Here is a 24457-nt window from a genome sequence, read left to right on the forward strand (position 1 = left end):
CCATTCCAAATTTTTAGAAATAATAATCTTTCAAAAAGCGATATAAGAGTGATACGGAACGAGAGGACAATTAGCTCATAATTAGTTAATAAACACAAAACTTGAATAAATTACGATTTAGACTCTTCAACATTTTAATTGGATAATCAATTGGATAACAGGCTTCAGCTTAGTAATAAGCGGATTAAACTTGAAAATTATAAAGTTTTATTTTAATTAATTGGGAAAGGTCTGGTCCTTTCAAGCGCAGCAATAGTTCTAAATCTAATCTTCGTTGTTCCACACATACATATGTACACAGTTTTAAATGACAAAGTACTGTTCATCTAATATCCAAATGAAGAGGTTATTAATAACTAACGTTAAAAAATGGATTTAACTGGTGTTCATCATATGGTAAATCAATGTTTATACACATATGAAATATGTAAATTGGCGAGTGATTATAGATAGTTATCAATGATAATTAACCAATTTTGTTATTAAAATCAAAATTCTTTTCTTTATTGCCTCCCTTACGTTGTTATACGATTCATATTTATCGCGCTAAAATTAACGTTACGGGGAGCCACAAGGTACATAAAGTTCTTAAAATCAGCACTACGAGGAGCCACAAGGTACATAAAGTTCTTAAAATTAGCGCTACTAGGAGCCACAAGATATAAACAGTATACTGTTCAAAATATAACGAATTCTTTTTGTTTGGATTAAATAATATTGATTACTTTTTTCGAGGGATATCAAAACAGTGATTTTATATGCAAAAATTAACTGAAAATGTAAGGTATTGTATGTTATAAAAAAAATTAAGTTTGAAAATCTTACAGATCTATGTGCATCTAACTAAATTGTAATCTCACAGCTAAAGGTTCCTTTCTTTATTTTATTTCTAATTTTTAATATTTCTGTATTAAAAATTGACAATATTGAAGATAATCATTGGTTATTATCATTCTTACTATACTTAAAATAAAATGCCTGTTGATAACGTATGCTTGAATATCAAATGATTTTGTATTATTCCAATATTACATGTGCAGGATATGATGATTTTGTCCCAATTTTATTTGTCTTATTTTGTATCATTATATTGTTACTGTAAATTCAACATTAGTCCAGTGATTAATGTATTTGTAGAACACAATGTACAGTTGTTTATCAATTCATGTTCAATACAATATAAGAACAATAACAGGGGCTACTGTTGATTAGATATAAAGGAGATTTCATAGAAAAACAAGACAAAACATAGCAATTATGATGCAAATTATATATTGTATGATAAACATTGATCTATAGAGTTGAAAACTGTTATAAATAAATAAAAGAAGTTTGATAAGTTGTTATATGGTAACATATCTTGTTCAAATATTATTACAGATAACAAAAAGAAGTAGCAGAAGAGTTTAATGAATTAATGGATTGTTCTTGTATCGATTCATATAGAAGAAAAGTTTTAAAAGAATAAAATTATCAAGCCAGTGATAAGGTAATACTAAGGACAACTCATATGTTATAGAATTATTATATATTTTTATTATAAACATTGTTGAGGTTTGTAAATTTTTTATGAACCCTAAAATTTTTATCGATATACTCTTTTGCAAAACTTAATGAATCAGAAGAACAGCAGTATTAAAAATATCAGAATATAAGTATTGAAACCACCAAGTAAGTTGACTACCAGAGAAAATACTTGAACAAAATCAAAGGAAAATAATAAAGTATCATTATTACTTTACAGTAAGAAATTACAATCAAAGTTACATACATCTGATAATACTGTAAGTGAAAATTGCAGCTTATTAGATCATAATAGTATATCCTCGTTTGATATGAGGTATACCTTAAAAAGAGTTTCAAAATCAAAGATGGGATTAAAATCTCCAAAATTATGCTCAAAATCTAGAAATCCAATATTACTAAAATCAAAGATTCCTACTATTACAGATTTGCATTGCACTAGTAGCAAAAGAAGCTCACAACTAGAAAACAGTACAAATATACTTATGAGCAAAATGTTAAGAAAAAATGCATTTAAATTGAAGAAACCTATAGTATTACTGAAAAGACTTTCTGACATTATTAAAGTTACATCATCTTCATCACTACCTAGGATAAGCATACATATAAATGATCAATTTAGCAATAGTAATATAAATATTTCGCAGAAGATATTTGATGCCATATTTAATCATTCTCAGACTATAAGTCATGATAAACTTAAACAAATAAATATATCATATAAGTCGCAAACGCATTTTCTCGAAACATCTCCGCATAATAAAATGATTAGAACATTTGATAATGTAAGTACAGCATTTGTGGAACCCTTTACGTCTTCTACACCAAAGGAGAAAGGAATATTTAATAGAACGAATAATAAACGTAATACAAAACAGATATCATATAATGACGACACAACTTATGAATTAAACGAACAATGCAGTACATTAAACGTTCAAAAAAGTATTGCATCAACAACAGAAGAAAAACAAGGGGAAGTAAAAAAAGATGATACCTATGAACTTATTGAACCTAAGACTCCAAATTTACGGAAAAAACTATACAAAAAACAAAGAACTGAGTATGAAAATTTTGATCAAAAGATACGGAAAACGGATGCCAGAGTATGTTTTGCAAACTGTTCATTGGATTATAAATATAATTCATCTTTAGCAGATCACAATAAACAGAAAAAACTTAATAATGTTAAGAATAATTCATCTAAAAACAGTTCAAAAAAGAATATTATGAAGTCGCTGACTAGAGATTTTAGTAAAAAATCAAATTCCATCCCCGAAATTGTAGTAACAACACCATCCCGCAATCAAATTCCAGGTAATCTGTCAATTGCCGTCGAAAATATTTTATGTTATAAAGAACATTCTTTATTTAAGATATTTCGTTATTGTTATGCAAAATTATAAACCAATTGAAACCTAAAACAAAGCAATATAAATATCTGTATTTATTGTAGATTCAAAGCCTGCTACAACGAAGAAAGTTCCAAATTTCGCTAAAATCCATAAGAAAATATTTGCCAAAGCAGAGTCTATTATTGATGCAAGGAAACGAGTAATAGACAGATATACTGAATTGAGTAATATATCCATAAATCCATATATCCATAAATAAGCTTTATAATACATATCAAATATGTACCTTTAAATATGCGAATATTATCTTTTAGCCACAAGAAATGAAAAGACTAACTCACGGGGTGAAAATCAGTTATCTAATATATTAAATAAAAATTCTTACAATCAATCTAAATTAAAAATAAGAAAATTGGAAGCTACCGATTGTATCATGAGAAATAATACTTTACGAGTAACAAGGTAAAGTTATTAAAATTACGAAAATTATAAAATAGAGAATAGTATACCAGTATTTCTTAAACTTTTTTTTTTATTGTAGAAACAAAGAGCAAAGCAGAGCTATTTTGAAGGGTGTACGAACAAACCGACGTTTTGAACTTCAGATGAATTTTAGGAATATGAACCAATAAAATAAATATAATTATGTTAGGTAATTTATATTATCATAAGAGAAGCTCTTGTACTATTTATTTCATTATGCTCTCTAATATCAATAAATTAATAATAAATGAATGTAACATACGTCTATAACTGTTTTCCTTTTATGTTCTCTTTTACCTTTGTAAGCTCTAATAAGCTCAATTCTATTTTTTCATTTTTTTTTCTTTTTTCATTAATGTTAGACGGGCTAGAAAATGAACGTGTCTCTTAAAAAGATCAAAGACCTAAATTTTCCGGCGGTGTATCCAATACGATAAAAACAGCAACAATCGCCGGTCTAATAGTTTTGCCGAGTCGAGTTGATTTAGGGTAAATCAAACGAGAAAATGCAACAATGGTTTTGTGGAACGGAAAAAGAGAATCTAATAATTAATACAGAAATGTATCGTACGAATCAACAAGAAAATCTTGTATAATTCGAGGTAGTTCACACTTCCAGACACTACTATTCATAACTGGTCAAGGACGACTTCCCGCGAAACGTGATAAATCGTCGGACAGTGTACTTTGATGGGCGGAAACAAAATTATTATTTCGCGAATATCTATTTGCTCGAAAATATGATAGTCGGGATGTCTTTACACTCCTGATTTAAAATAGGAATTCTGGATGACTTACTTCTATCACAGCCACCGCGGCTTCAAATTGCGTGGCACTATTGTCGAAGAATAGTATATAATAGTATATTTTATAGTCTTATTCTATAATACTATTTTCTGCTAGTATTTTATAATAGTGCCTTCTCTATCTTTCGTAGAACATTATTCTCCTCCACGAATGGTAACGAGTATGTGATGCGATGTTTCCCTTTAAAGTCAGACCATGTTTAATGTTTGTGATCTGCTTGTCTTTAACCTTGTACAAGGATTAAGGAGCTAAATGTAACGAACTTCTAACTTTAAGCGGCCTATACCGAATGTATTGCTGAAATCGATGAAAATCAAACTCGAGTTTGTAACATAAAGTTACTATTGAATTAGTTTCACCTATTCACCTCTAGATGGTTGTATGGTCTGTCTGTTTCTCTTTATTTTGTCTACTTTTCCTTTCTTTCTCTCTTCATTTCTTTTGATTTTTCTTCTTCTTTCCCCTTCTTGTCATCATATTTCTTTTTATACTTTAGATAATTCTTTTTTTTATTTTCTTTCATTTGTTTTTCCTTTCTTTCATTCTTTTTCTTAGCTTCTTTCTCTTTTCTTTCCTTTCCCTAGGAGTTGTTCGTTCAGTGCACGACCCTTTTGTTAAGCAAACAGCAAAACATTTAAAATTTCTTATACATATTTAGCCTACAACTGCCATAGTTTGTTCACTAAGGAAATATTTCTAGAGTGTAATATTTCGATTTTTCGCGCCGGCTCCAATCGAAAAGAAACCGCGTCGCCTCAGCCAATGAGCAGTCAGCTAGGTGAGCATTTGGCGGGACGGAACGAAGCATCATTTTAGTGTTGAAAAGTATGACGTTTACACGTGTTATCGCGTTTGAAGTGCATGATCTCCACAACGTAGTAATCCTTCATCTTTCATAAACCAGGTTTGTTTAACTAATACACGTTTATTTAATAATTCATCAGATAATGTTATATCAAAATTAAATAATTTCTTTAACTTGTTTTGTTCGTGTTTCATTGGTCTCCTACTGGACTGTTAGAATCACCAATAGTTTGCATCATAACTTTTGACACAGGTAGAATTTGAGTTTGATATAATTAGTAATCGTGTATATTTCTGTACAGATCATTGATTGATTGTGAAGTTCCCTTTATTTATGACATCGTATCCCTTTCATAACCTTTGCTCTTTCCTCTACCCATTTCTCACTCATCCCCTCATTTCTTCGCTCCGCCCCCCCCCCATTCCTTTTGATTATAAAACATTTATAATTTATGTCGAACTAAAAATTATCATCTATTTGCTTTCTATCTATTAATCAATTTCATCTAATGAAATAAAATTATGATTACGTAAAAATTATGGCACGTCTCAAATCCATAAATATTATTCGTTCAAATCATATTAGTTCCTAAGTGTTTATTTTCTACGAGCATCTTCATGTTCCAATTCGACAAATTGGTTGTTTACTCAGACTATGATACGCTTACTACTACAATCATATCCTTTCCAAGAATTTGATGACTTTTTTTGCACGCTCGACTTACCGAGGTCCTTCCTTCTGCTCACTCCTTATTGACCGTAATGTGGTAGGCAAGCCGCGACGTGGGGTGTTATTCTTGTGTCGAGAATCGGAGCGACTAGATGTGTTTAGTGTCACTCTCAGACGGATTTCCATCTTTCTATTACGTACTATGATGTTTTTTGTAGCCATTCTTTTACCGCTTAAACCTACGTTATTGTCAACTTCGTTTAATCAATGTACGTTCTTAAATTATAATAAATTATTGAATTTATTTTGATTTTTTTATCGTCTTTTTTATTGACTGATAGATCATATAATGGACATGCAAGACGAAATTTCACTTTGATTAGCGTTTGATTTTTATATAATTTCTTCTTTTTATATATGTCGGAGATGAAAGGACACCGGAGCCTTCCCTCTGGAACTTCGGGAAAATCCGTAAAATTGTAATTAAAGTTTACAGTCGTAATTAAACAATTTGCCGTCATCCTGCCCAATTGTACTTGTTTGCGATTTGTGATAATAAACTTGGGCTCAAGGCGACCATCAGTCGCCGAACGTAGTCGCGGTCAACGGGACGGGCGCTTCGCCTAACAAAGGTGTGGAGTTATAGTATGACCCTCATTAAAAGAAATACCAATAGAGGTACTTGACAGTAAAACATTCCAACGGTTCCTTCGGACAATGAATACCTGATGTTGAGGCACGTACACAGCACAAGTTCAGTTAGCCCGAGGACCGGCTATAAAACCTGGGTTTTTCCGGCAATTAAGATTCTCCAAACGGACAGACAGTCTTTGTCCCAAACTGACCAATTGACAGCGACGTCAATTTCCCTTACTATCGGAACAAGGGCTATACCCGACGAATCCGATGATCTCGTATCCTTAGACACACCCCATCATAGTTTTCCTCTGTGGCATCATTGGGACGAAAATTCATTCTTTCTTGAGATCCCACCGACGAAGGGAGCAGCGCCCGACGATCAGTGAGTTTGAGTTAGAGCAAGTATATCTTTCATCCCGTTGACCGTGGATTCGTCATCGAACCTAAGACCAACGTCACTAACAGCGCAAGTGCCCAACCACCGTTGTTGATTGTCGAATCGGTAGTGTCCATACTCGTAGCATCAGGCCGTATCTTCGTTATCACACAACGATGGCCAACTCCAAGGGAGGTCTATCAAACGCCCACAACCCTGTTCCTGACTCTTCTCCGACATATATTTCTTTTAATATCTTGGTCATTTCTTGTACAAATTATGACGAGAGAAACTTCCAGGCATTAGAAGGAGCCACTATGAAATTTAGATGGACGCTGGTGATAATTGACGATGAATCTGGAAGCCTTCCATGGTGATTTGGTGAGTTTTGATTTAATTTAGATTTTTCAATAGTTTTTAATAGTTTTGTATCACTCTTATATTGCTCTCTGAAAAACTCTCTATTATTTGTAATGCCTCGGGCTTTTATCTTTTAGTGCATTTGCTGGTTACATTATTTTAATAGCGAATTAAACATACCACAATTTTTTAAGGTAAATGTTGATAAAAGGGGACCAAGACCCAATGATCTGGTCATATGTTGTCAAGAACGCTTTCCTGAGTAACATCCAGAAGGTTTTAGTTGCCGCTCGTTATTCTTGAAATGGTTATTAACAAAAATATACTACTCTATACATCGCATTCTGCCTACACATAAATACATACACGTGAGAGTTTTTTATTTTAAAGAAAACATTACATGCGTTGCTCACTTGCTTGTGAAAATCCAATCCAACCCAATACTAATTCCACATGCGAGCGAAGGGGGTTTAATTTTTGACTAAAAAACTTTTTTCTTAAAAATTCCTTACTCGCTTTTTCGTTCACGCGAGGGATTGGTATTGAGTTGGACTAGGATTTTACGAATGAGTGGAATGAGCGAACGACAGGTGCGATGTTTCTTTACGTATATGTATATGTCGGAGATGAAAGGACATCGGAGCCTTCCCTTTGGAACTTCGGGAAAATCTCTTAACACCGTAATCTAGATTCTATCATAGGCGTAATTAAACAATTGTTGTCTTTCGATCCGATTGTATTTGTTCGAGATTTGTGATAATGAGCTTGGGCTCGAGGCGACAGTCAGTCGCCGAACGTAGCCGCGGTCACAGGATGAACGCTTTGTCTAACAAGGGTATGGAGTAATTCTATAGCTCTCCTTAAAAAGGAAATAGTTGTAACACTCGACAGTAAACATTCCAACGGTCTCTGCCCCGTAGCTCGCCACACGCAGACCTTATTCTGCGAGTAAGATGATTGGCAGATGTCAATGCGTCTCCGCAGTACATATACACTAGCCTGAGGGCCCGTTATAAATCTTAAGATTTAGCTAACTAAAGTCCTTCAAACAAACAGCCTTTGTCCTAACTACGAGAAGATAGAGGAGACCTATTTTTCAACGAACGACGTCTCCCACTAGCAACTTTCCCTCGAGGGCGGCTAGCATCTTTCTCTAACCACCGATGTGGAGATTGACCAATTAGCAGCAACGCCAATTTCCCCCACCTTCTGAACGAAGGCTATCCTCGACGAATCCGATGATCTCGTGTCCTCAGACACACCCCATCATAATTTTCCTCTGTAGCATCATCGCGACGGAAAGTCATTCTCTCGTGAGGTCGTATTAGCGAGTTACTTAGTGTCTGTACGCTCGGTGGATATTCCACGTTTTAACAAAGAGTCCGACTTAGATTTTGTGAGCACGTACATCTATCATCCCGTTGACCGCGGATTCGTTATTGAACCTAGGTTCATTGTCATTAGTCTCTCGAGTATCTAGTTACCACAGTTACTTATTCAATTCTATAATAATCGTATTTGCACTAGTCAATGTCTTCTCTATTGCATAACGACAATGTGTAATCCAAACGAAGATTCGTTTCACGCCCCTAACCCTAATTCTAATGTGAACCTGACATATATATATGTCGGGTTAACATTAGAATTTAAGGCGCGTAACGATTCTTCGTTTGAGTTAGCCATCGTTTTACGAGACAGAGATTATATTTACGCGAATATACAAGATTTTACAAAATATTATGAATATTGAGTTTAATGAATGATAAGATTAACAGACGATAAGTTTAACTAATAATTAGATTAAAGAATAATAAGTTTAACGAATAATAAGAGTAACGAATAATATATCTTACGAACAATAAATTTAACGAATAATGAGATTAACGATTAATAGGTTTTACGAATAATGAATTTAATTAACACTATTAATAATGTTCCTAGGGTCAAACGAATCCACGGTCAACGGAATAACTCTTTACTATGCGTAGAATAATTTTAAACACAAAAAAATACGATTGCTGAGACACTCGGTAAACTGCTCGATGTATCACTTTCCTTGGCGATCACACGAATGAATATCTGATGAAAATCTTTTTCGCTGTACGACTGCATTTGTTTGTTATATGCTCGCTGGAGGCATCGAGAAGGTTCCAATCGCCGTTGCTAGGCAGTTTCTGCCAAAAGTTTGTTGTATACTCTTTGGAAGCATCGAGAAAGATCCAAACGCTGTTGCTAGGCAGTTTCTGTCTGGAGTTTGATTCCTAATACAACGTGTGTCCCATTATATCGACATCTCCAAAGTACAATTCTATGTGATTTCTAGGGAGAACAATACAACCGATCCACACCTTCGTCAGGCAAAACGTTTATCCCGTGACCGTGACTACGTTCGGCGGCCAGTTGTCACCTCGAACCCACTTTCGTTTTCACAAATATCAAACAATTACAAATGACAATTGCTTAATTACAGCTATGATAAAATCTAGGCTAAAGCATTAGAAGACTTCCTCAAAATTGCAAAGGGAAGGCTCCGGTTTTCCTTTCATCTCCGACATATACATACACTGTTTTTTAAAAATCTTTCTTTTGTTAATTAAAATTTTATTAAAAGTTAACAAAATATATCAAGGTCAAGGTCATTGGGTTTGCATCTCCTTTTGTCAACATTTATCGATCTCTTTTTGTGTTCATAATTCGTGGTAGATAAACTTCAGCATCCCGAAGCCCTTCTCATACTTGTTCACTATTTTAAATAGTCACAAGTCATAAATGCACCGAGATCGTGTGAGGATTTGCGGCGCAACAACACACGCAAATATAAAAAATCTTCAACATTTAACCTTAAATCTTAAGCTTAAATTAAAAACCTATCCGATTCATTTTCCCGTGCCCCGTGATAGACTCGCGTGATTATCCCTTTTTCTTCGCCCTCCTTCTAATGAAATAAACTTAAACGAGCGTAACGAATGACGAGATTTAGTATCCGGGTGTGAGGGGAATGAAAGCAAAGAAAAAGATGAAGAAAAAGAAGAAACGGAAGGATATACTCGTATAACGCGGGATGGGAAGACCGGATTACGTTCGATGCGCGGAACAAGCCGGCCGTAATGAATCCGCAGTAGTTGCACGCGTTTTAAGTCAGACACCGTAATATTCCTACGCGGCCAGAGGCACGGTTTAACCGAAAGTTACGGTACAATCGAGTAGGTGTGCGCTGGATGTGAGTTATTACCGACTTGTTCCAGACCAAGCGTATCGCCAATTCGAGCTAGAGCGTCTGCGTTATTCGAAAATTTTGTCGGAATTATAGTAAAGATAGGTAATATTCGAGCATCGGCTGTTCGGGCTCCTGTAATAAACCGAACGGCCCTTCTCTCATAAAAATTATATTTGTCGAATGCTCGCCGTTCTAAGTAATTTTAAGATTTTCCCGTTTATTTTAGACTATTTGATGTCTGCTGTGCAAAATTTTGTAATTAATCTTGCTATGTTCTTCAAATTCTTTTCGACAAAATTGTATTTTTCTAATGTGAAAAATATCTTCACACGTAGTTTGTATAAAATCTAAGAAGGATCTTATTGTGTTACGTCGCGTGAAATGGTCCGTGCGACGTCCTTCATTGTCTGACCGTTAAGGCCCCAGCGCCATTAGACAGACCTTCAATAAACCTAAGGCCCCACCATAAACCGAATCTTATTAGCTTACAGGAACCTTTCATCCTGCAAGTATTTTCGGTTTATAGCTGGTACTTAAAACAGTCTTTAGGTCTATTGCACGTTCTTACAAATTACAGAGAAGGCAAAACGAATAGCTAATAGCTAACGGAATAGCTAAAAACGAATAGCTAACGGAAAAGCTGGTTTTTCCCATAAACCATGTCGCCCATGAGCTACATTGGTAGGAGGTTTCTTCCTCCTATGTCCATTCCTAATGTAATATCGTGGAAAATAAAGATATAAATTTTTTCCGATTACTTACAATTTATTAATATTGAATTGAATATACAGGTGTTAATTTGACAGAAAACGATGTTTGTTTAACTCGTATCTATCTCAAATAACTTTACAGTTATTTGGCAACTCTCGTCATAACGAATCTAACACACACACTCTCTCTCTCTCACTAACAACTCTACAACACTGACAATTCGATCAATTCTCTCAACTCTACTCTCCGATGTCTCGATCAACTCTTTTAACTCTACTCTTCGATGTCTCGATCAACTCTTTCAACTCTACTCTTCGATGTCTTGATCAACTCTGACTCTCGCAACACACATACTTTTCGACTCGCATACTCTGACCTTTCGGTCACCCCCCCCCCTCCCTTTGAAACACGAAACCGACCTTCTGCTCTAACGTTGTCTATTGTTTTTCTCACATCACTGTAAGAACTAGGTGATTTTAGTCACATAGGCGCTCTTAAATGTAAACGAACCACAGAAAGACGACGTACACGGTTTTTTCTAATTTCAACCGACCTCTAGTTCAAACTACTTTACGATATTACACTAACGTTGCTCATAACCAATCGGCATCGCGGATCGTTTCCCTCACTTTCCTGACGAAAAGTGTGAGCAACGAATCCACATTCTTCGTTCAAAGGGCACACCCTTACCGAGCTTTCCTCCGTAATTACATAAGAACGAACTTCACTGCTTCTACGACATCAGGAGAGTCAACTCAACTTCTTCTACTTGCGCTCTAGACTTGTTCCACAGTAACATTCAAGTAACAGTTAAAGCTCATTAGTGAGTCTATCAATTCGAGCCAGAGGACAGTGCAAGGAACAGCAGGAGTCAGAACTCAATCAGAATCTATAAGTCGAAGACAGTCATCCGACAGAAGATATATCATCATTGTCGTTAACACGAAAGGAGTCTCAGGTCGTACTCATTCGGAGTTATCATTTCAAATACTCAATCTTGTATCACACTGAAATTGTTGGATCATTTAAAATATATAGTAAGCTGCTAATAGCAGCGTTATATTCAATCAACCACCCTTATTATCCCACAAGAAATAAGGGATCGAACAATTCGTGGCGTTGATTAGTCAAATCGTAACGAGAATTTACGACTCCCGTTGGCGCGCTTCTTCAAGTTCGCGACTCCCTGCGAACGTTCAAAAGTTCATATTGGTATGCATGATCTTTTGATTCAAAGTTTCATATTTATGATCGTATAATTATTTGTATAATTATTTTGCAAATTGATCATCAGTTAATTAGTCGAGATGCCATATAAAACATATAAAATTGAAAGCACGCAATATAGAAATTGAAACTAAATGATGCGGAAAAACTAACGTTTGATGTATCGCGGCTGAAAGTATTAAGATATTCTAGCTTGTGACGTACGAGCGTGGCGGAAAGTTTGATCGATCGTCTCTCGGAGGCGATACGTTATAGGGAATTAACAATTACGCGATACTTCGCGACAAGCGCAAAAAAGTATTGCGATTAATCAAGTTCTCGCTTTATAAAATGCTTGCGCGTTCGAAAACTGAAACCTCAACCGACCATCATTTTCATAATCGCGCGTTTTTCTTGCAATCAGGACAAGCGAAAAAGCGATAAATCACACTAACAAAATTTATTCTTACTTTCGTTGATCTTTTAGAAAATACGAATCAAAGGAAATTCGTTTTCCTACCCGGAACGAAGTTCGGTACGAAAAATAATTTCGAATTAGAAATGTTCATTGTAACGAGAACTCTATCGTGTTCTGTATGCGGTTCTTTTTTTCAACATGAAAACCCTTTGAAAGTACCGAGAAACAGCTTGCGAAACGTTCATGGAAAATTAGGCGGAAGTAACGGGCCTAAACCCTCGTTTCCACACAAAAAAGATATCCAGTTTGGTTTCTCGTTTCTTTCTTCCTTTTTCCCTCTTTGCGACTTTTTCCTTTTCTTTCTTATTCATTTTATTGTAATTTTACAATCTGTTTGCTGAAACTCGATATCGCGAATAATGCTGCTCGTTATGTGGGTTTGTCAGTTGTTGACTCGCATATTCGTTTGCTTTGATATAGCAGACTTTTATGGGCAGAGCCGGTGCATGGGGTCGGGGCAGGATACACGCAATAATTAAGAGTGCACAAACAAAAACAAGCACAGTTGAGTGTAATATGATTTCTTTTAATTGTTCCGTTTGTATCCACTGCGTTATTAGTTAGTGAGATGTTGTTCACGACATGGTTCTTTCATCTTGTTCGAGAGGTTGTCACTAGGGGTGGAATCAATTTCAGTCAAATCAATTTTAAAGAAAATTTCATCTAGAAAGTATTTGTATATATTTAGAAAGTATTAAGCATTTTCATAAGTGCAACTTGGAACGACTTCGAAAATTTTTAGTATTTGAACATTCATTATCTAAATTTTTATGGATGAATTATGCGTGTTACATATACAAAACGTTTTGAAATTTATTAATATCGAAATGAGGGGCGATTGTCGTGATTATATCGGTAAAATTTCACACGAATTTTGAACATATAGGTTTTAATATTTCCTTAATGATCTTTCGTATTTTTCGTAAGTGTTTTAACTATTTCAACATTTATGAATGAAGTTGTAGCCATACAGCGGGTATTTTTTTTATAGAGAAATGTTTATAGAGAAATTCACAATAAACGAGAACCCGTATGTCCACATATCATTTCCACAATTTTTTTAGTGGACTCATGAAAAGATTATCAACTCGATCGAAGTCGATGAGAATTCGAAATTGCCAACGAGCAACCTCTCATAAATTAACGAGTCCTACGTCTCGTCGCACCTAAAAATGCAACGCTACAATTTTTTCATCCTCCGGAAAAATTTAAGTTTTATCTTACGTTCCTTAAAAAAAAAAAAGAAGAAAGAAAGCAAGAGAAGAAGGAACTAAGGGGAGAAAAAAAAGAAAAGCGAAATCAGGCTCTGAAACGTAACTCTACGGCAGTCGAAGGATCCGATTATCCTCGGCAAGCTACTTTTCAACGTGTTCGTGAATTTCAAAAGATCATTTGAAGAATCTCAAAAAGCGCTCGAATCTCTTCCGCGAAATTCTCCGAATCTGGAAAGCTGCTCCGTGTAATTCGGTCGCCTTCGAAACTTTTGAAAGAGAGATCGGATTAATCATTCTTATCGTCGACGGTTTGAAGCCTTGGACATCGTTCGTAACCACGAACGAAGATAAAGCTTTCGGTCGATTGTTCCTTTAAACCCTCTAATTCCGATGCACGTTTCCCCACGTGCTCGTTGTTTAAGCTCGATTGCCTCGCTGGCAATCGTTTGCGAGTCCTTTCTTGTCAATGGGCCGAGGAAAATCACCGAGGGAAGGAAAGGCGGCAAACCGGTTGATAGCTCTTCACCGTGGCAACTTGCATGGACAATTCTCCTCGTCTCGTTACCTTTGTGAAACGCAGAAATAGAAATTCAGCCACTTCACGGACGCCCTGCGTTCGCGCTTCTCGTCCTGATTTTCGGGAGAGATTTGTCTTCGATGAATCTGCGCGAAGAATCATTGCTTCGTGAGGGAGTGGTTCAAAGATAGAATAGGGGAAATGAAGTGTACGAGAAGTATCTTCTCGGAATGAAATCTCTCCAAGTCTTTGAGGGATACGGATTTTGCTTCGTTGCTCTTCCATTTTATTACTCGACGTATACGTAAAAATTTCAGACCTGAAATTTATGAAATACGAGGTGACTTTTTAGTTTTACGCGTGCGCCGTTGTTTTACTGCTGTCGGTACTTCTGGATTATCGCAAATATTGGACTGATTCTTTTTTAGAGGGAAATGATTTTTTATTAATTACCAATAACAGAAATACGTTTCCTAGGGTAGTTTTATAAAGAAAGCATAGCGTACTAGAAAGTAGCTTTACTGAAAATGAAAATATATCTCTTCATGGTGATCGAGTGATTTTCACGATCCATCGAATGAAAATAATAAAGAAATGAAAATACACGTGTGCAGAGATAAATCACGATTAATAGTTTTACCGTCAAATTTTTACAGTTGTACATTTATTATATTATCAAATAAGATTGCACTGTTATAGTTTCTCGAATCTCATTACGACCCAACATTCCTGCACTAATCGTATCACAAACAAATCCTCCATTATCACCACGTTGTATCCCGAGACATCGAACCTCGGAAACCGATACTTCCACTTGGATCAACGCAAATCCTTCTAAACAAACTCTCTATCTCTTTCTCCTCCTAACTAAACGTGCTTCGCACGGCAGAAAACCTGCGACACGTAAATCGCATCTCAATCGAGATTAAGCTGAGAAATCTCAACTATAGTCGTTTGCGGTAATCAACCACCGTGGCCAGTAATCAGTTGCGATGTTATCGACGTCAGTTCCTTTAAGCAGGCACATGAATCGAGATCGTCTCGGGAGTCCATGTACTCGTAGGAGTAACGTGGCAGGTCAGCTACTAGAAGGCTGCGCACAGAGTCCGTATGCTCGGTCGTGCGCCATGTAACACGCAGAACATTCTGTACCAGATCCGTTCGATCAATCCGATGTGAAAGGTATTTCCAAGCACCAGGTCCCTATGTATCCTTTTACGTTGATTCTGGCCGGCGTGTACACCGGCCACCGCCTTCTAAAGCTGAGTAGAAAAGCGGCGCGATAGAGTGATAACGCGGCTGAAAGAAAGTGGCTGTTCCATTCCGCCGGATCCGACGTTATTGGAACGAGACTGTTAAAAAAGGTTGTTAAAGATGAGGAACGGGGCAACGTTCGCCGACTGTAGTCACAGGCTCTCTTCTCTTCCAAGAGATTAATGGAGCCGCGAAATCGTTGCGCTGCTGATATTGAGCTATTAATGAGAGAAGGATTCTTCTTTGCTTGCAGTACGAGTTTATTAGAGAACGATGCGGTATAAGCATATTGATTTCGTGCGTTTGAGGTTTGGATTAACCCATTTTATACACTGTCGAACAAATTTATGTATCCTTTCTTCTTTACCTGGCCAGTCTTCGATTTTACTTGAAAGTACTCTTTCTTACATATCAAAGAATTCATATAGAATTTGAATTTGTCGTGTTTGGGTTCGAGTCTATTTGAAAGTACCGCTTCTTGTTCTCAAAATACCTATGGAACCAATCACTATTCGAATCTACTTGCGACATGTTTCAGTTCATCACTCGACTCGACTAGTGCTGTATAGCGTTTCGAAGGTGATCCTAGTTTGGAAACTAAACAAGGACGATTTAGACAGAAGGGGTTCGACGATGAGATGCCTAAGAGATTAAGTAGCGAAGGGTGCAGTACTCGATACTAGCTGGTTACGTTTAAGCGCTGCTTTAGGTGAAGAGGGTGTTTAGAAGGGTTAATCTGATCGCCTTTTAGTGAAATACTATACAATGGCTGTTAGAAGTACTCGAACATTTATTATAGAAAACTGTTATGTGTATATTGTGTGTATTCTATACAATATTTTGGAATTTCATTAGCGCTATTCAAATTTTACAATGTTTCTTATAACATGGAGGATATATCCATAAAAAGTTTCTACAAGTATTCGACTACTTTTGTGAGTTACTTCATATACATTACATGTATAAAATATAATATTAATGTGTAGTATTGTGGACAAATGGCCTAAGAAATATCGGGTGAATCATAAACAATGATGACAACGAGAAAGCCTAAGTGCTGACAGGCCCATCAATGTGTTGTCGGTCCTTCAGTCGAATAGTTATGCGGAAAAAAAGGTCTACGTGACCATGGCCACGGACGGTTGCGGAACACGTATGTGGGGATCTGTGAGAAAAGACAAAGGGATGCTTAAGGGAGAAAGACGAATTAACAGTCAGTGTGAATTGAGAAGTCAGAGTGTTGTCAGCGTTGTCGAGGAATGTGGTTCGCGTGAAAGAGAGCGTTGGAACCGTGGTGACGAGAGTTGTAAATTAATTATTTAGTTGTCTTAGTTATAGCACATTATTGTATTTAGTTCACGTTAAATAACCATCGTTTCCTGTTTAATCCATTTTAAATAAATAATAAATAAAATCCTACATTAATATATAATATATAATTATATAAAATTCGTATGATGTCCTAATTCGATTGTCAGCCAGTGTAAATCTTGTAGATATTATTAGAATTCTGTGAAGCGAACTTCGCTCATTGTATCTAATACCCGATTTTTCAACATACTATATTGAACTCGATCCCATCACTAGCAACGACTATCGTTATTTGTAGCATCTCTACTTCGAACGATTGCAAACCGACCAAAACAATATTTACGAGCATGTGGGCCGATAACTGATACGAAGTTACAGGTACGAATGATATTTCTTGTCCGTGTCGGGCAATCGTAATTGTTTGCTGGGCCGGTCGACGAATTATTGAATTCTCGCAAGCAAGAGAGTCAGCCAGTGTTGCCAAACTGCAATACATTGATAGCGACGCGTAATCTGTTCCTGTTTACAGAAATTTATTGGCGCGAAATCCGGTGCCAACTATGCAGCGACGCCTCGTTCTCTCTCTATGGCCGAGTGGTGTTAATGTTCCCCAAAGTACCATGCGCGCGTTATTAAAACGCGGCCAGTTTTCGGCCGGCCAACTGCCACTGCCACGCTGAAAACTGCTCGATCGAGCTCTTTCAGCCGAGCGTGCCTCGCGGATATTTGGAATTTTGTCAAAATTGATGAAGACCGTTGCGCTGAAGAATTTTTAAATTGCAATGAAATACGCCAGGTTTCAAGATTCTTACTCTATTTTGCAACTAAACACTTAACTGTCATTTGTTTAATTGGGAACAGTATTAAATGGCATTTAATATAACGTCTAATATTTGACAATTTTATAAATCACGAATTCGGAGCAAAGGAGTTTGGGAAAATTTTAAAAGTCACCAACTAACTCTGTTAAAATGTCCTTAGATTTAGAACAGAGATCAGGGTAGGATGTCGGTTGTTTAATCTCGTATGTATCCTACGCAAGCTTGCCACAAAAGAGACACGCAAGCATGCAATGTAGGGGCGTTGCACATGCCCTTAATTTGGGAAACCAGCCCTACATCCTAACTTCCACATCCCAACTTTAGGTATTCTCGCGGGTTTGTGATACGTAGTAATCGCTATTGAGAAGCAAGAAACAACTGCATGTCTTCGAACTTGCTAATTAAAACCGTGAATTCCCTTGCTCGTGTACAATGAAACTAACCCGTGTCATTCAAGCCAGAAATTTCTCAGATATCCCAAAGTCATTAGTAACTATGACCTATTTAACGTTATTGATTAAAATTACCGAAAAGCCGAGTCCAGATTGCGGTACACGTGACATCGATCGAAAGAGAGTTTACTTTAACCAGAAGGCTAAAAAAGAGAATGAAAAATACGAGAAAGAAATGACTAAAATCGATATTTTATTAGTAGAGCAATTTTCACCAAATTTTCTGCAATTTAAATATTTGAATAGTACACGGAATAGAGGATTTTACAAAGGTGGATTTTATAAAGAAAGCTTTCCTCGTAAGTCAAGGAGGGAACCTGGCTTGCATACTGGACGATAATACGCGGGGTACCTTCTTTCCTCGAAATCCTATGCTCTGAAGAAGGGAAACGTGAAGATTAGTGCGCGTCTCGTGCTGTTCTTAAATGCAACGTGCCGCGGATAGCCAGCAGGATTCAACGTGGAAACCACGATAACGAAAGCTTTATACAGTCAGTAGGTTCACGTCTGGACGTTGAGAAATAATTTATGTTGTATCCGTGCAAAATGTTTACGGATTCCATAACTTCTTTCCCTCTAGACTTCCATATTTTCCTTGAGAGTCATGGCCGTCATAAATTTCCGACTTGCCACCTCCTTTAATTGCAGTTAATACCGTAATTTATTACCAAAGCATTTTCATTATCTCGATCCTTGAACGTATATACATCGTCGCTTATAATTATATAGATATTTCGCTCCATTTCTATCGACAATAAATTATGAATGACACATGAGATTCGAAAATCTACTTAAAACTACCTCGATATTCGAACGAATCGATCGCTTTACGAGTGATCGAGCCACGAGAGGCAGAGAACCATCGCCATTTTATTAAATTCTTCGAGCAGAAATATTAGATGGAACTATAGACGTTCATTAGAATTTCTACAAAATTTTATCTTAACGTTTGCATTTGTGACTATTTAAAAATGATAAACGGGAAGAATGATTTTAAGCGAACGAAGAATCTCTCTGGTAAGGTGCTGGAGAAGTTCGAATCTATTCGGTAGTTCTTCTTGCGAGTATTTTTTTTATTTCCTACAGTATTCATGAAGGGTTTAAATCTGTCGCGTTCAAGTTCGAGTCTGCTAGAAAGTTTCCCTTTTTTTCAAGATACAGAGTTCTAAACTTACCTGCAACGTGCTAATGAGCGGGGTTGTATCGCATTTCGTATAAGCTGCATACACGAAACCTAACTCATCGACGATCCTTTCAACCCGAAGCGTCCGAATCTCCGTCGAAAATTTCGAGGTTCGTGCTTCGACGTAAACCTCCTGTGAACGTTTAACACCGTTGGCTCGTTTCAGCCGGAGAATTTCCCGGATTCTCTGGCGAACGTGGGATCTCCTGTCACGATGCCCTCAAAGATCGTATCGCGTCGGTAAGGGCTGCGTGGCAGCTGACCCGACGACAACGAGAGCATTCCTGCACCGTTGCACCCGAGCCAGTCGGTGCTCGAGCGCGTCAAGTAGAAGTGGTCTGCGCGTAACCCGTCCGCGCCTTGGTTCGCAGTGAAAACGAAGCGCATGCGTCGGTCGGGAGACGCCAGGCCGCAGATTCATTTCGCGCCGCGACGCCAAGCGGCTCCGCATCCGTGTAAACGCAGCTGGTCCATGTGCGTTCGACGTCGGCGCGTGCATGCCGACCAGGACAATCAGTGTGAGACGTGTGTCAAAGTATCGTGTACCTTCGCGCGTGTTCTTCAACGATCTTCGATCGTAATCTTCGTCGACTGTATTATCGAGTGATTAATCGAGTGGATACTTTGGTAGAGCAAAAAGGAATTACCGTAAGAACGACGTTGTCCTAGGCTGGTCTTTCAGATGAATTGAGAGGTAAACGGGGACGAATGACGCGAAAGACGAGCGACGATCGCGCCTTGTGGATCGCGATGATCGTCAGCAGCAAGGATCCACGTGTGATCAAGCGTGGGTTTCAACGCGGTTGCACCTGTCGAGCATTCGACGCGACACTAGTCCAACCTCGTTTCTGAGGATCTTGTGGAGAAGTCCGCGAGATTTTTCGCCTTTCCACTGTGGATTCCTTTACGTGACTTGTTGTATCGGCGATCTGTCCGCGGGATCTCACGTGTGATTTATCGTCCTTATACGAGTTCTCGTGGATTCTCCCATCTCGATTCTTTGGTTCGTAGCAGATTTCCAGGTGTTGGATCTTGTACGGCAGAGGCAGTGCGTTATCCGCGAGGGAATTTATCGTGCTACGGACGATTAACTTGACGCGGTGGGAGTATACGTTGCGAGTGGATGCTTCTCGTTGAACGTCTGATTCTCTGGTGAAACTCGGTTCTCGCAATCGTCACGCGTGAACCTCTGCTTGATCCACGAGAGTCTTTGTGTTATATATGTCTGGTAATAGTGACTGTAGATGCTACAGTGAAGTTCGAATCGTGTACTCGGAGACCAGAACGAGTTGCATAACAGGGTCTCTGCTTGAGTGTATATATATATATATATAAATATATAAGTATAAATAATATATAAGTATAAAGGAGGATATCGTGCACGAGAAAGGAAGCAAAAAAAAAAGAAAGGGTGGAGAAGAAAGACGTAGCTGGATTTTAGAGCCGATTTAACCAGCTCTGTCGGCTATCACGATTTTTCTCTCCGGTGTGTGTACCAGGGGAACGGTTCTACTAGCAAAACGATCGACGGTGAGAACGAGTGAACGCGGTGTTAAAAATGCTGTGTCGTTGGCTCGCCGTCCTGATACTCGCTGCATTTCTCCTGGTTATCGAAGGGATCGCGGTCACTCAAGGTACGTGCAACCGAACCATCTCAAAAATTTGCGGAACGTGCACGAACGTTGCTCGACTCGCTTCTTCGAATTTGCTCCTTCGAATTCACTTGGAGCATCTGTGTAAGAGCTCTCGTAGGTTCTTCAGAATGCATTCGCGTGCATGGCCCAGGCTTCTGAACGTTCAACGGCTAGTTTCTAAGATTCTAGTGGAGTATGGTCGCTGATTCGGTATTCGCGTCCGTATGTACCGATCGCTCTTGCGGGTGCATTAACAAAGTGCGTGACAAGTGTTGCAGAATGGAACGTAAAAGTGTGAGAACGTTCCGATTTTCCGGTCGAAAAGAGATTCCGTTTTGTATTGTAGGCATGAGTCACTTCTTAATCCCTGATGAGTTTGGAATGGTTCAAATATCGGAAGTTCTAGTATCTGCATATGTTTCTTGAAAGTATTTATTTGTCGGACTGTTGTATCAATCGCAAAATTGGGTTGTGTGAAGTTATAATTACTTGTACTGTTTACTTTAACTGGCACATATTCTACGCAGAATAAAAATAGATCTATTCTACTAGATCTAGTTAATCTCTCAATGCATGTCAATCATTAGATTTTAATGGAAACTGTAAGTGAAGATTCTCTAAAGCTACGTTCGAAGAATTCTTGAATTCTAGAACTTTTAATTTCTATAAATCTAAAGTAATGAAATCAATTAATCAGTAGAAATGTACTTACATTGAGCTATATGGAAATTGCTTAAATTAAGTACGTGTAGCTTAAAAAACTACGCACGACTAAAGTTTCATTTGGCTAAAGGATATTTCATGTACATCGACTTAATACAGTGATAGGTATATAACACTCAAGCTACTTTTATTACGATAATACGCAAAAATCAATGCCACTACTTCCAAACATTTATCGTGTCGTTAATTCTCAAACAATTTTCCTCGAAGTATCACAATTCACGCTATCTATGCCGTTAACGACTTTAACTTCCAGGGAGAGTACGACGTAAGTCGCATTTACCGATAACCCCAAGCCATAAAAGACGGTACAATTAATTTCGACGCCTTAACAACTCGGTACACGCGGGCGCCGCATTAAGACGCATCATTCACCTCAACGTTTCTTCCTCTCCCTCTCTCTTTCTCTCTGTGTCGCGTAATGTGACTGCTTGCGGACTCAAGTGTCTCAGGAAGTAGTTTATGAAGCACTTTGGAAGGCAGGCGCACGGAGCTCAAGTTTCGAAGCCAGAAATTTCGTTTGCCATTCTGCTCAATAATTCCGTCTGCACGCGTGTTCTTCGCGTGGATTCGACCAATGCAGCGGGAGCACGCGCTTCACCGACGCGAGTTACTCGCTGTTCCATGAACTAATGGCGAGAAAAACGTGGCTAACAAACAGTGGCAAGCCGCGCGGTGGAATGCTAATGAACAGCACACGATGGACGCGTTTACAAATTAAGCAAGACGTCAACGAGAAACGTTGCACGGAGCGCCGATGCTAATTGAATAATTAAAAGTCACCGCGGTTGCACGTCCGTCCACTGGAAAATGCAATGTCTGTGGCAGCAGTGACACGCTGTGGCAAAGCAAATAATCACCGGCCGTAATTGTGCAATCAGAGGAACGCGACTGCTCAAGTGGCCACGGCGAAACATTACGCGGGGAAACTCAGATGCGTCGGAAATAACACCTCCAGTCGAATCTTGATAAAATATGGAAACCACATATCGACTTACAATCATTCACGGATACATAGTATTTCAACACTTACCGTAGAAAATCTCAACTGCGTATTTGCACAAAATATATCGTAGTTTCCACGTATTATACATTTCGCGTAGGCAGCCGTGTCTCATTCTAGCGCTAACAAAATTACAAAATGTTTTACACGACACGTATAATGTATCTATAAAAGTTTTCTGTAAGTGTGAGCATACTTTCAAGAGTCACTGTATGCGGTTATTAGCGACGAAGACTGAATACATTGTGCGGACTACATGTTGTTACAGAATAACGTGTCTTTTGGAAAGGAGAATATTTTTGAAATTTGTTAGCTATCTGTCAGAGTGACTATTAAATTTTTGTAAATTCCTCAACGAATAACAGAGCACGTTCAATAATTCATAAATAATTTCGCGTATGAGAGGACATAGCATAATATGTTCGCGATTGGAATTTCAGATTAGAGATAAAAGTATATACGCGTCCACTATGAAAAATAATTCCGAGCTAAATTCAAAAATGTCACCTCCAAACATTTCAATATTTTTATAACACAAATTAAATCAATTGAAATTAATTTCGAACATCACGATTCGAATTCAGTATCCAAAGCGATCCTCTTTAATCCTAATTATATATTTAAAACGATTATTCATACCGTATACAAATTCTTTTTTACCAAACATACATATGTCTGCGTCAAACATCTTGTAATTTCTATACACAGTTTCGAATAGGTTGTCAATTTGTCCCATACGATCTTCATATTCGTGTTTCGTTACGGTGCTAATGAAATTTCAAAATGTTTTACGTAGCATACACGATATACGCATAAAAGTTTTCTACGCTAAGTGCTCAAATACATCCGTGAGCTACTGTACGTGTACTTAATACGACGTTAAACCTATTAAAGAAAAGAAAGAACGAAGTGAAGAAACGAAATGTAAAAATTTTCGGAAAGTGTCCGGACTGACAAAAGATCGTACCATTGAATTCGTAAAGCGTTCGACAAAGTCAGCATGCATTAAAATGCAAGTTTCAGCCGGATGAAATCTAGAAATCGATGAACGTGCTACGAGCGTGGATGCGAGCTTACAAATGGTTGGATCTTTAGACGATAACCAACTTTCAACGCGGCATGAGGTAAAGCTCATTCATCATCGTGTACTTCGGCGCGGCGCATTGTCCGCATCACGTGCACGCGCCCCGGGAACATTAAATCGATTCTCGTTCACGCGTGATTTACCGCGGCGAATTGAATCGTAAAGAGGCTTGCGTGCTTACGATTTTTCCTTTATAATTGTGCCTCGATTCTCTCGTTCTACGAAATCGCCGCCGTTCAGCGAAATTCGCACTGTTGGCACCGCGAAATAACTCGACAAACCCGTGAACGCGACCGATATTATTCTGATTATGTTCACGAGACAAAAAGTTTTGTGCTAGATTTTTATGCCAGACTCTAATTAGAGATAATTTATCAAGGTGCTTTAACTCTTTGTATATGGGAAGCGTTTTAATATCTTTTTTCATTAACTCGATAATTAAAAATTGAATTCGAGAAAGAAGATTCAAAACTACTCACTAGAAAATAAAATCTTCGTTAACGAATTTTCGACGTTTTTCCTTAGCTCTCTTTGATATGCAATTAGAACCAGTATTTATTCGAACGTTCCATTTTTTGGCAGAAGTTCGTGATAACTTGTTCGTGATAGAGTTCGTGAACTTTCTGAACGA

General features: G+C 37.7%; 2 protein-coding genes across 3 annotated transcripts in view; both read left to right on the forward strand.

Moving 5' to 3' along the window:
• The first annotated feature begins 605 nt into the window (after positions 1–605).
• Positions 606–3637, forward strand: LOC126873239 (uncharacterized). Of its 2 annotated transcripts, none has more exons than XM_050633923.1 (6): positions 606–784; positions 1381–1671; positions 1745–2841; positions 2981–3103; positions 3194–3341; positions 3421–3637. In XM_050633923.1, the coding sequence occupies exons 3-6, from the start codon at positions 1836–1838 to the stop codon at positions 3509–3511; spliced, it is 1368 nt and encodes a 455-aa protein (XP_050489880.1). In that variant the 5' UTR covers positions 606–784; positions 1381–1671; positions 1745–1835; the 3' UTR covers positions 3512–3637. The 2 variants fall into 2 exon arrangements, with proteins under 2 accessions (XP_050489880.1, XP_050489879.1); XM_050633922.1 differs by having other exon boundaries at positions 606–779.
• A 16051-nt stretch (positions 3638–19688) lies between these two features.
• The window catches only part of LOC126872833 (zwei Ig domain protein zig-8-like), a 444324-nt gene continuing 439555 nt past the window's right edge, over positions 19689–24457 (forward strand). The window contains exon 1 of the mRNA XM_050633026.1: positions 19689–21016. Within this exon, the coding sequence (XP_050488983.1) occupies positions 20941–21016 (76 nt within the window). The 5' untranslated portion in view covers positions 19689–20940. The remainder of the gene's footprint in view (positions 21017–24457) is intronic.

Source organism: Bombus huntii, chromosome 14 (assembly GCF_024542735.1).
Source record: "Bombus huntii isolate Logan2020A chromosome 14, iyBomHunt1.1, whole genome shotgun sequence".
Lineage (NCBI taxonomy): Eukaryota > Metazoa > Arthropoda > Insecta > Hymenoptera > Apidae > Bombus > Bombus huntii.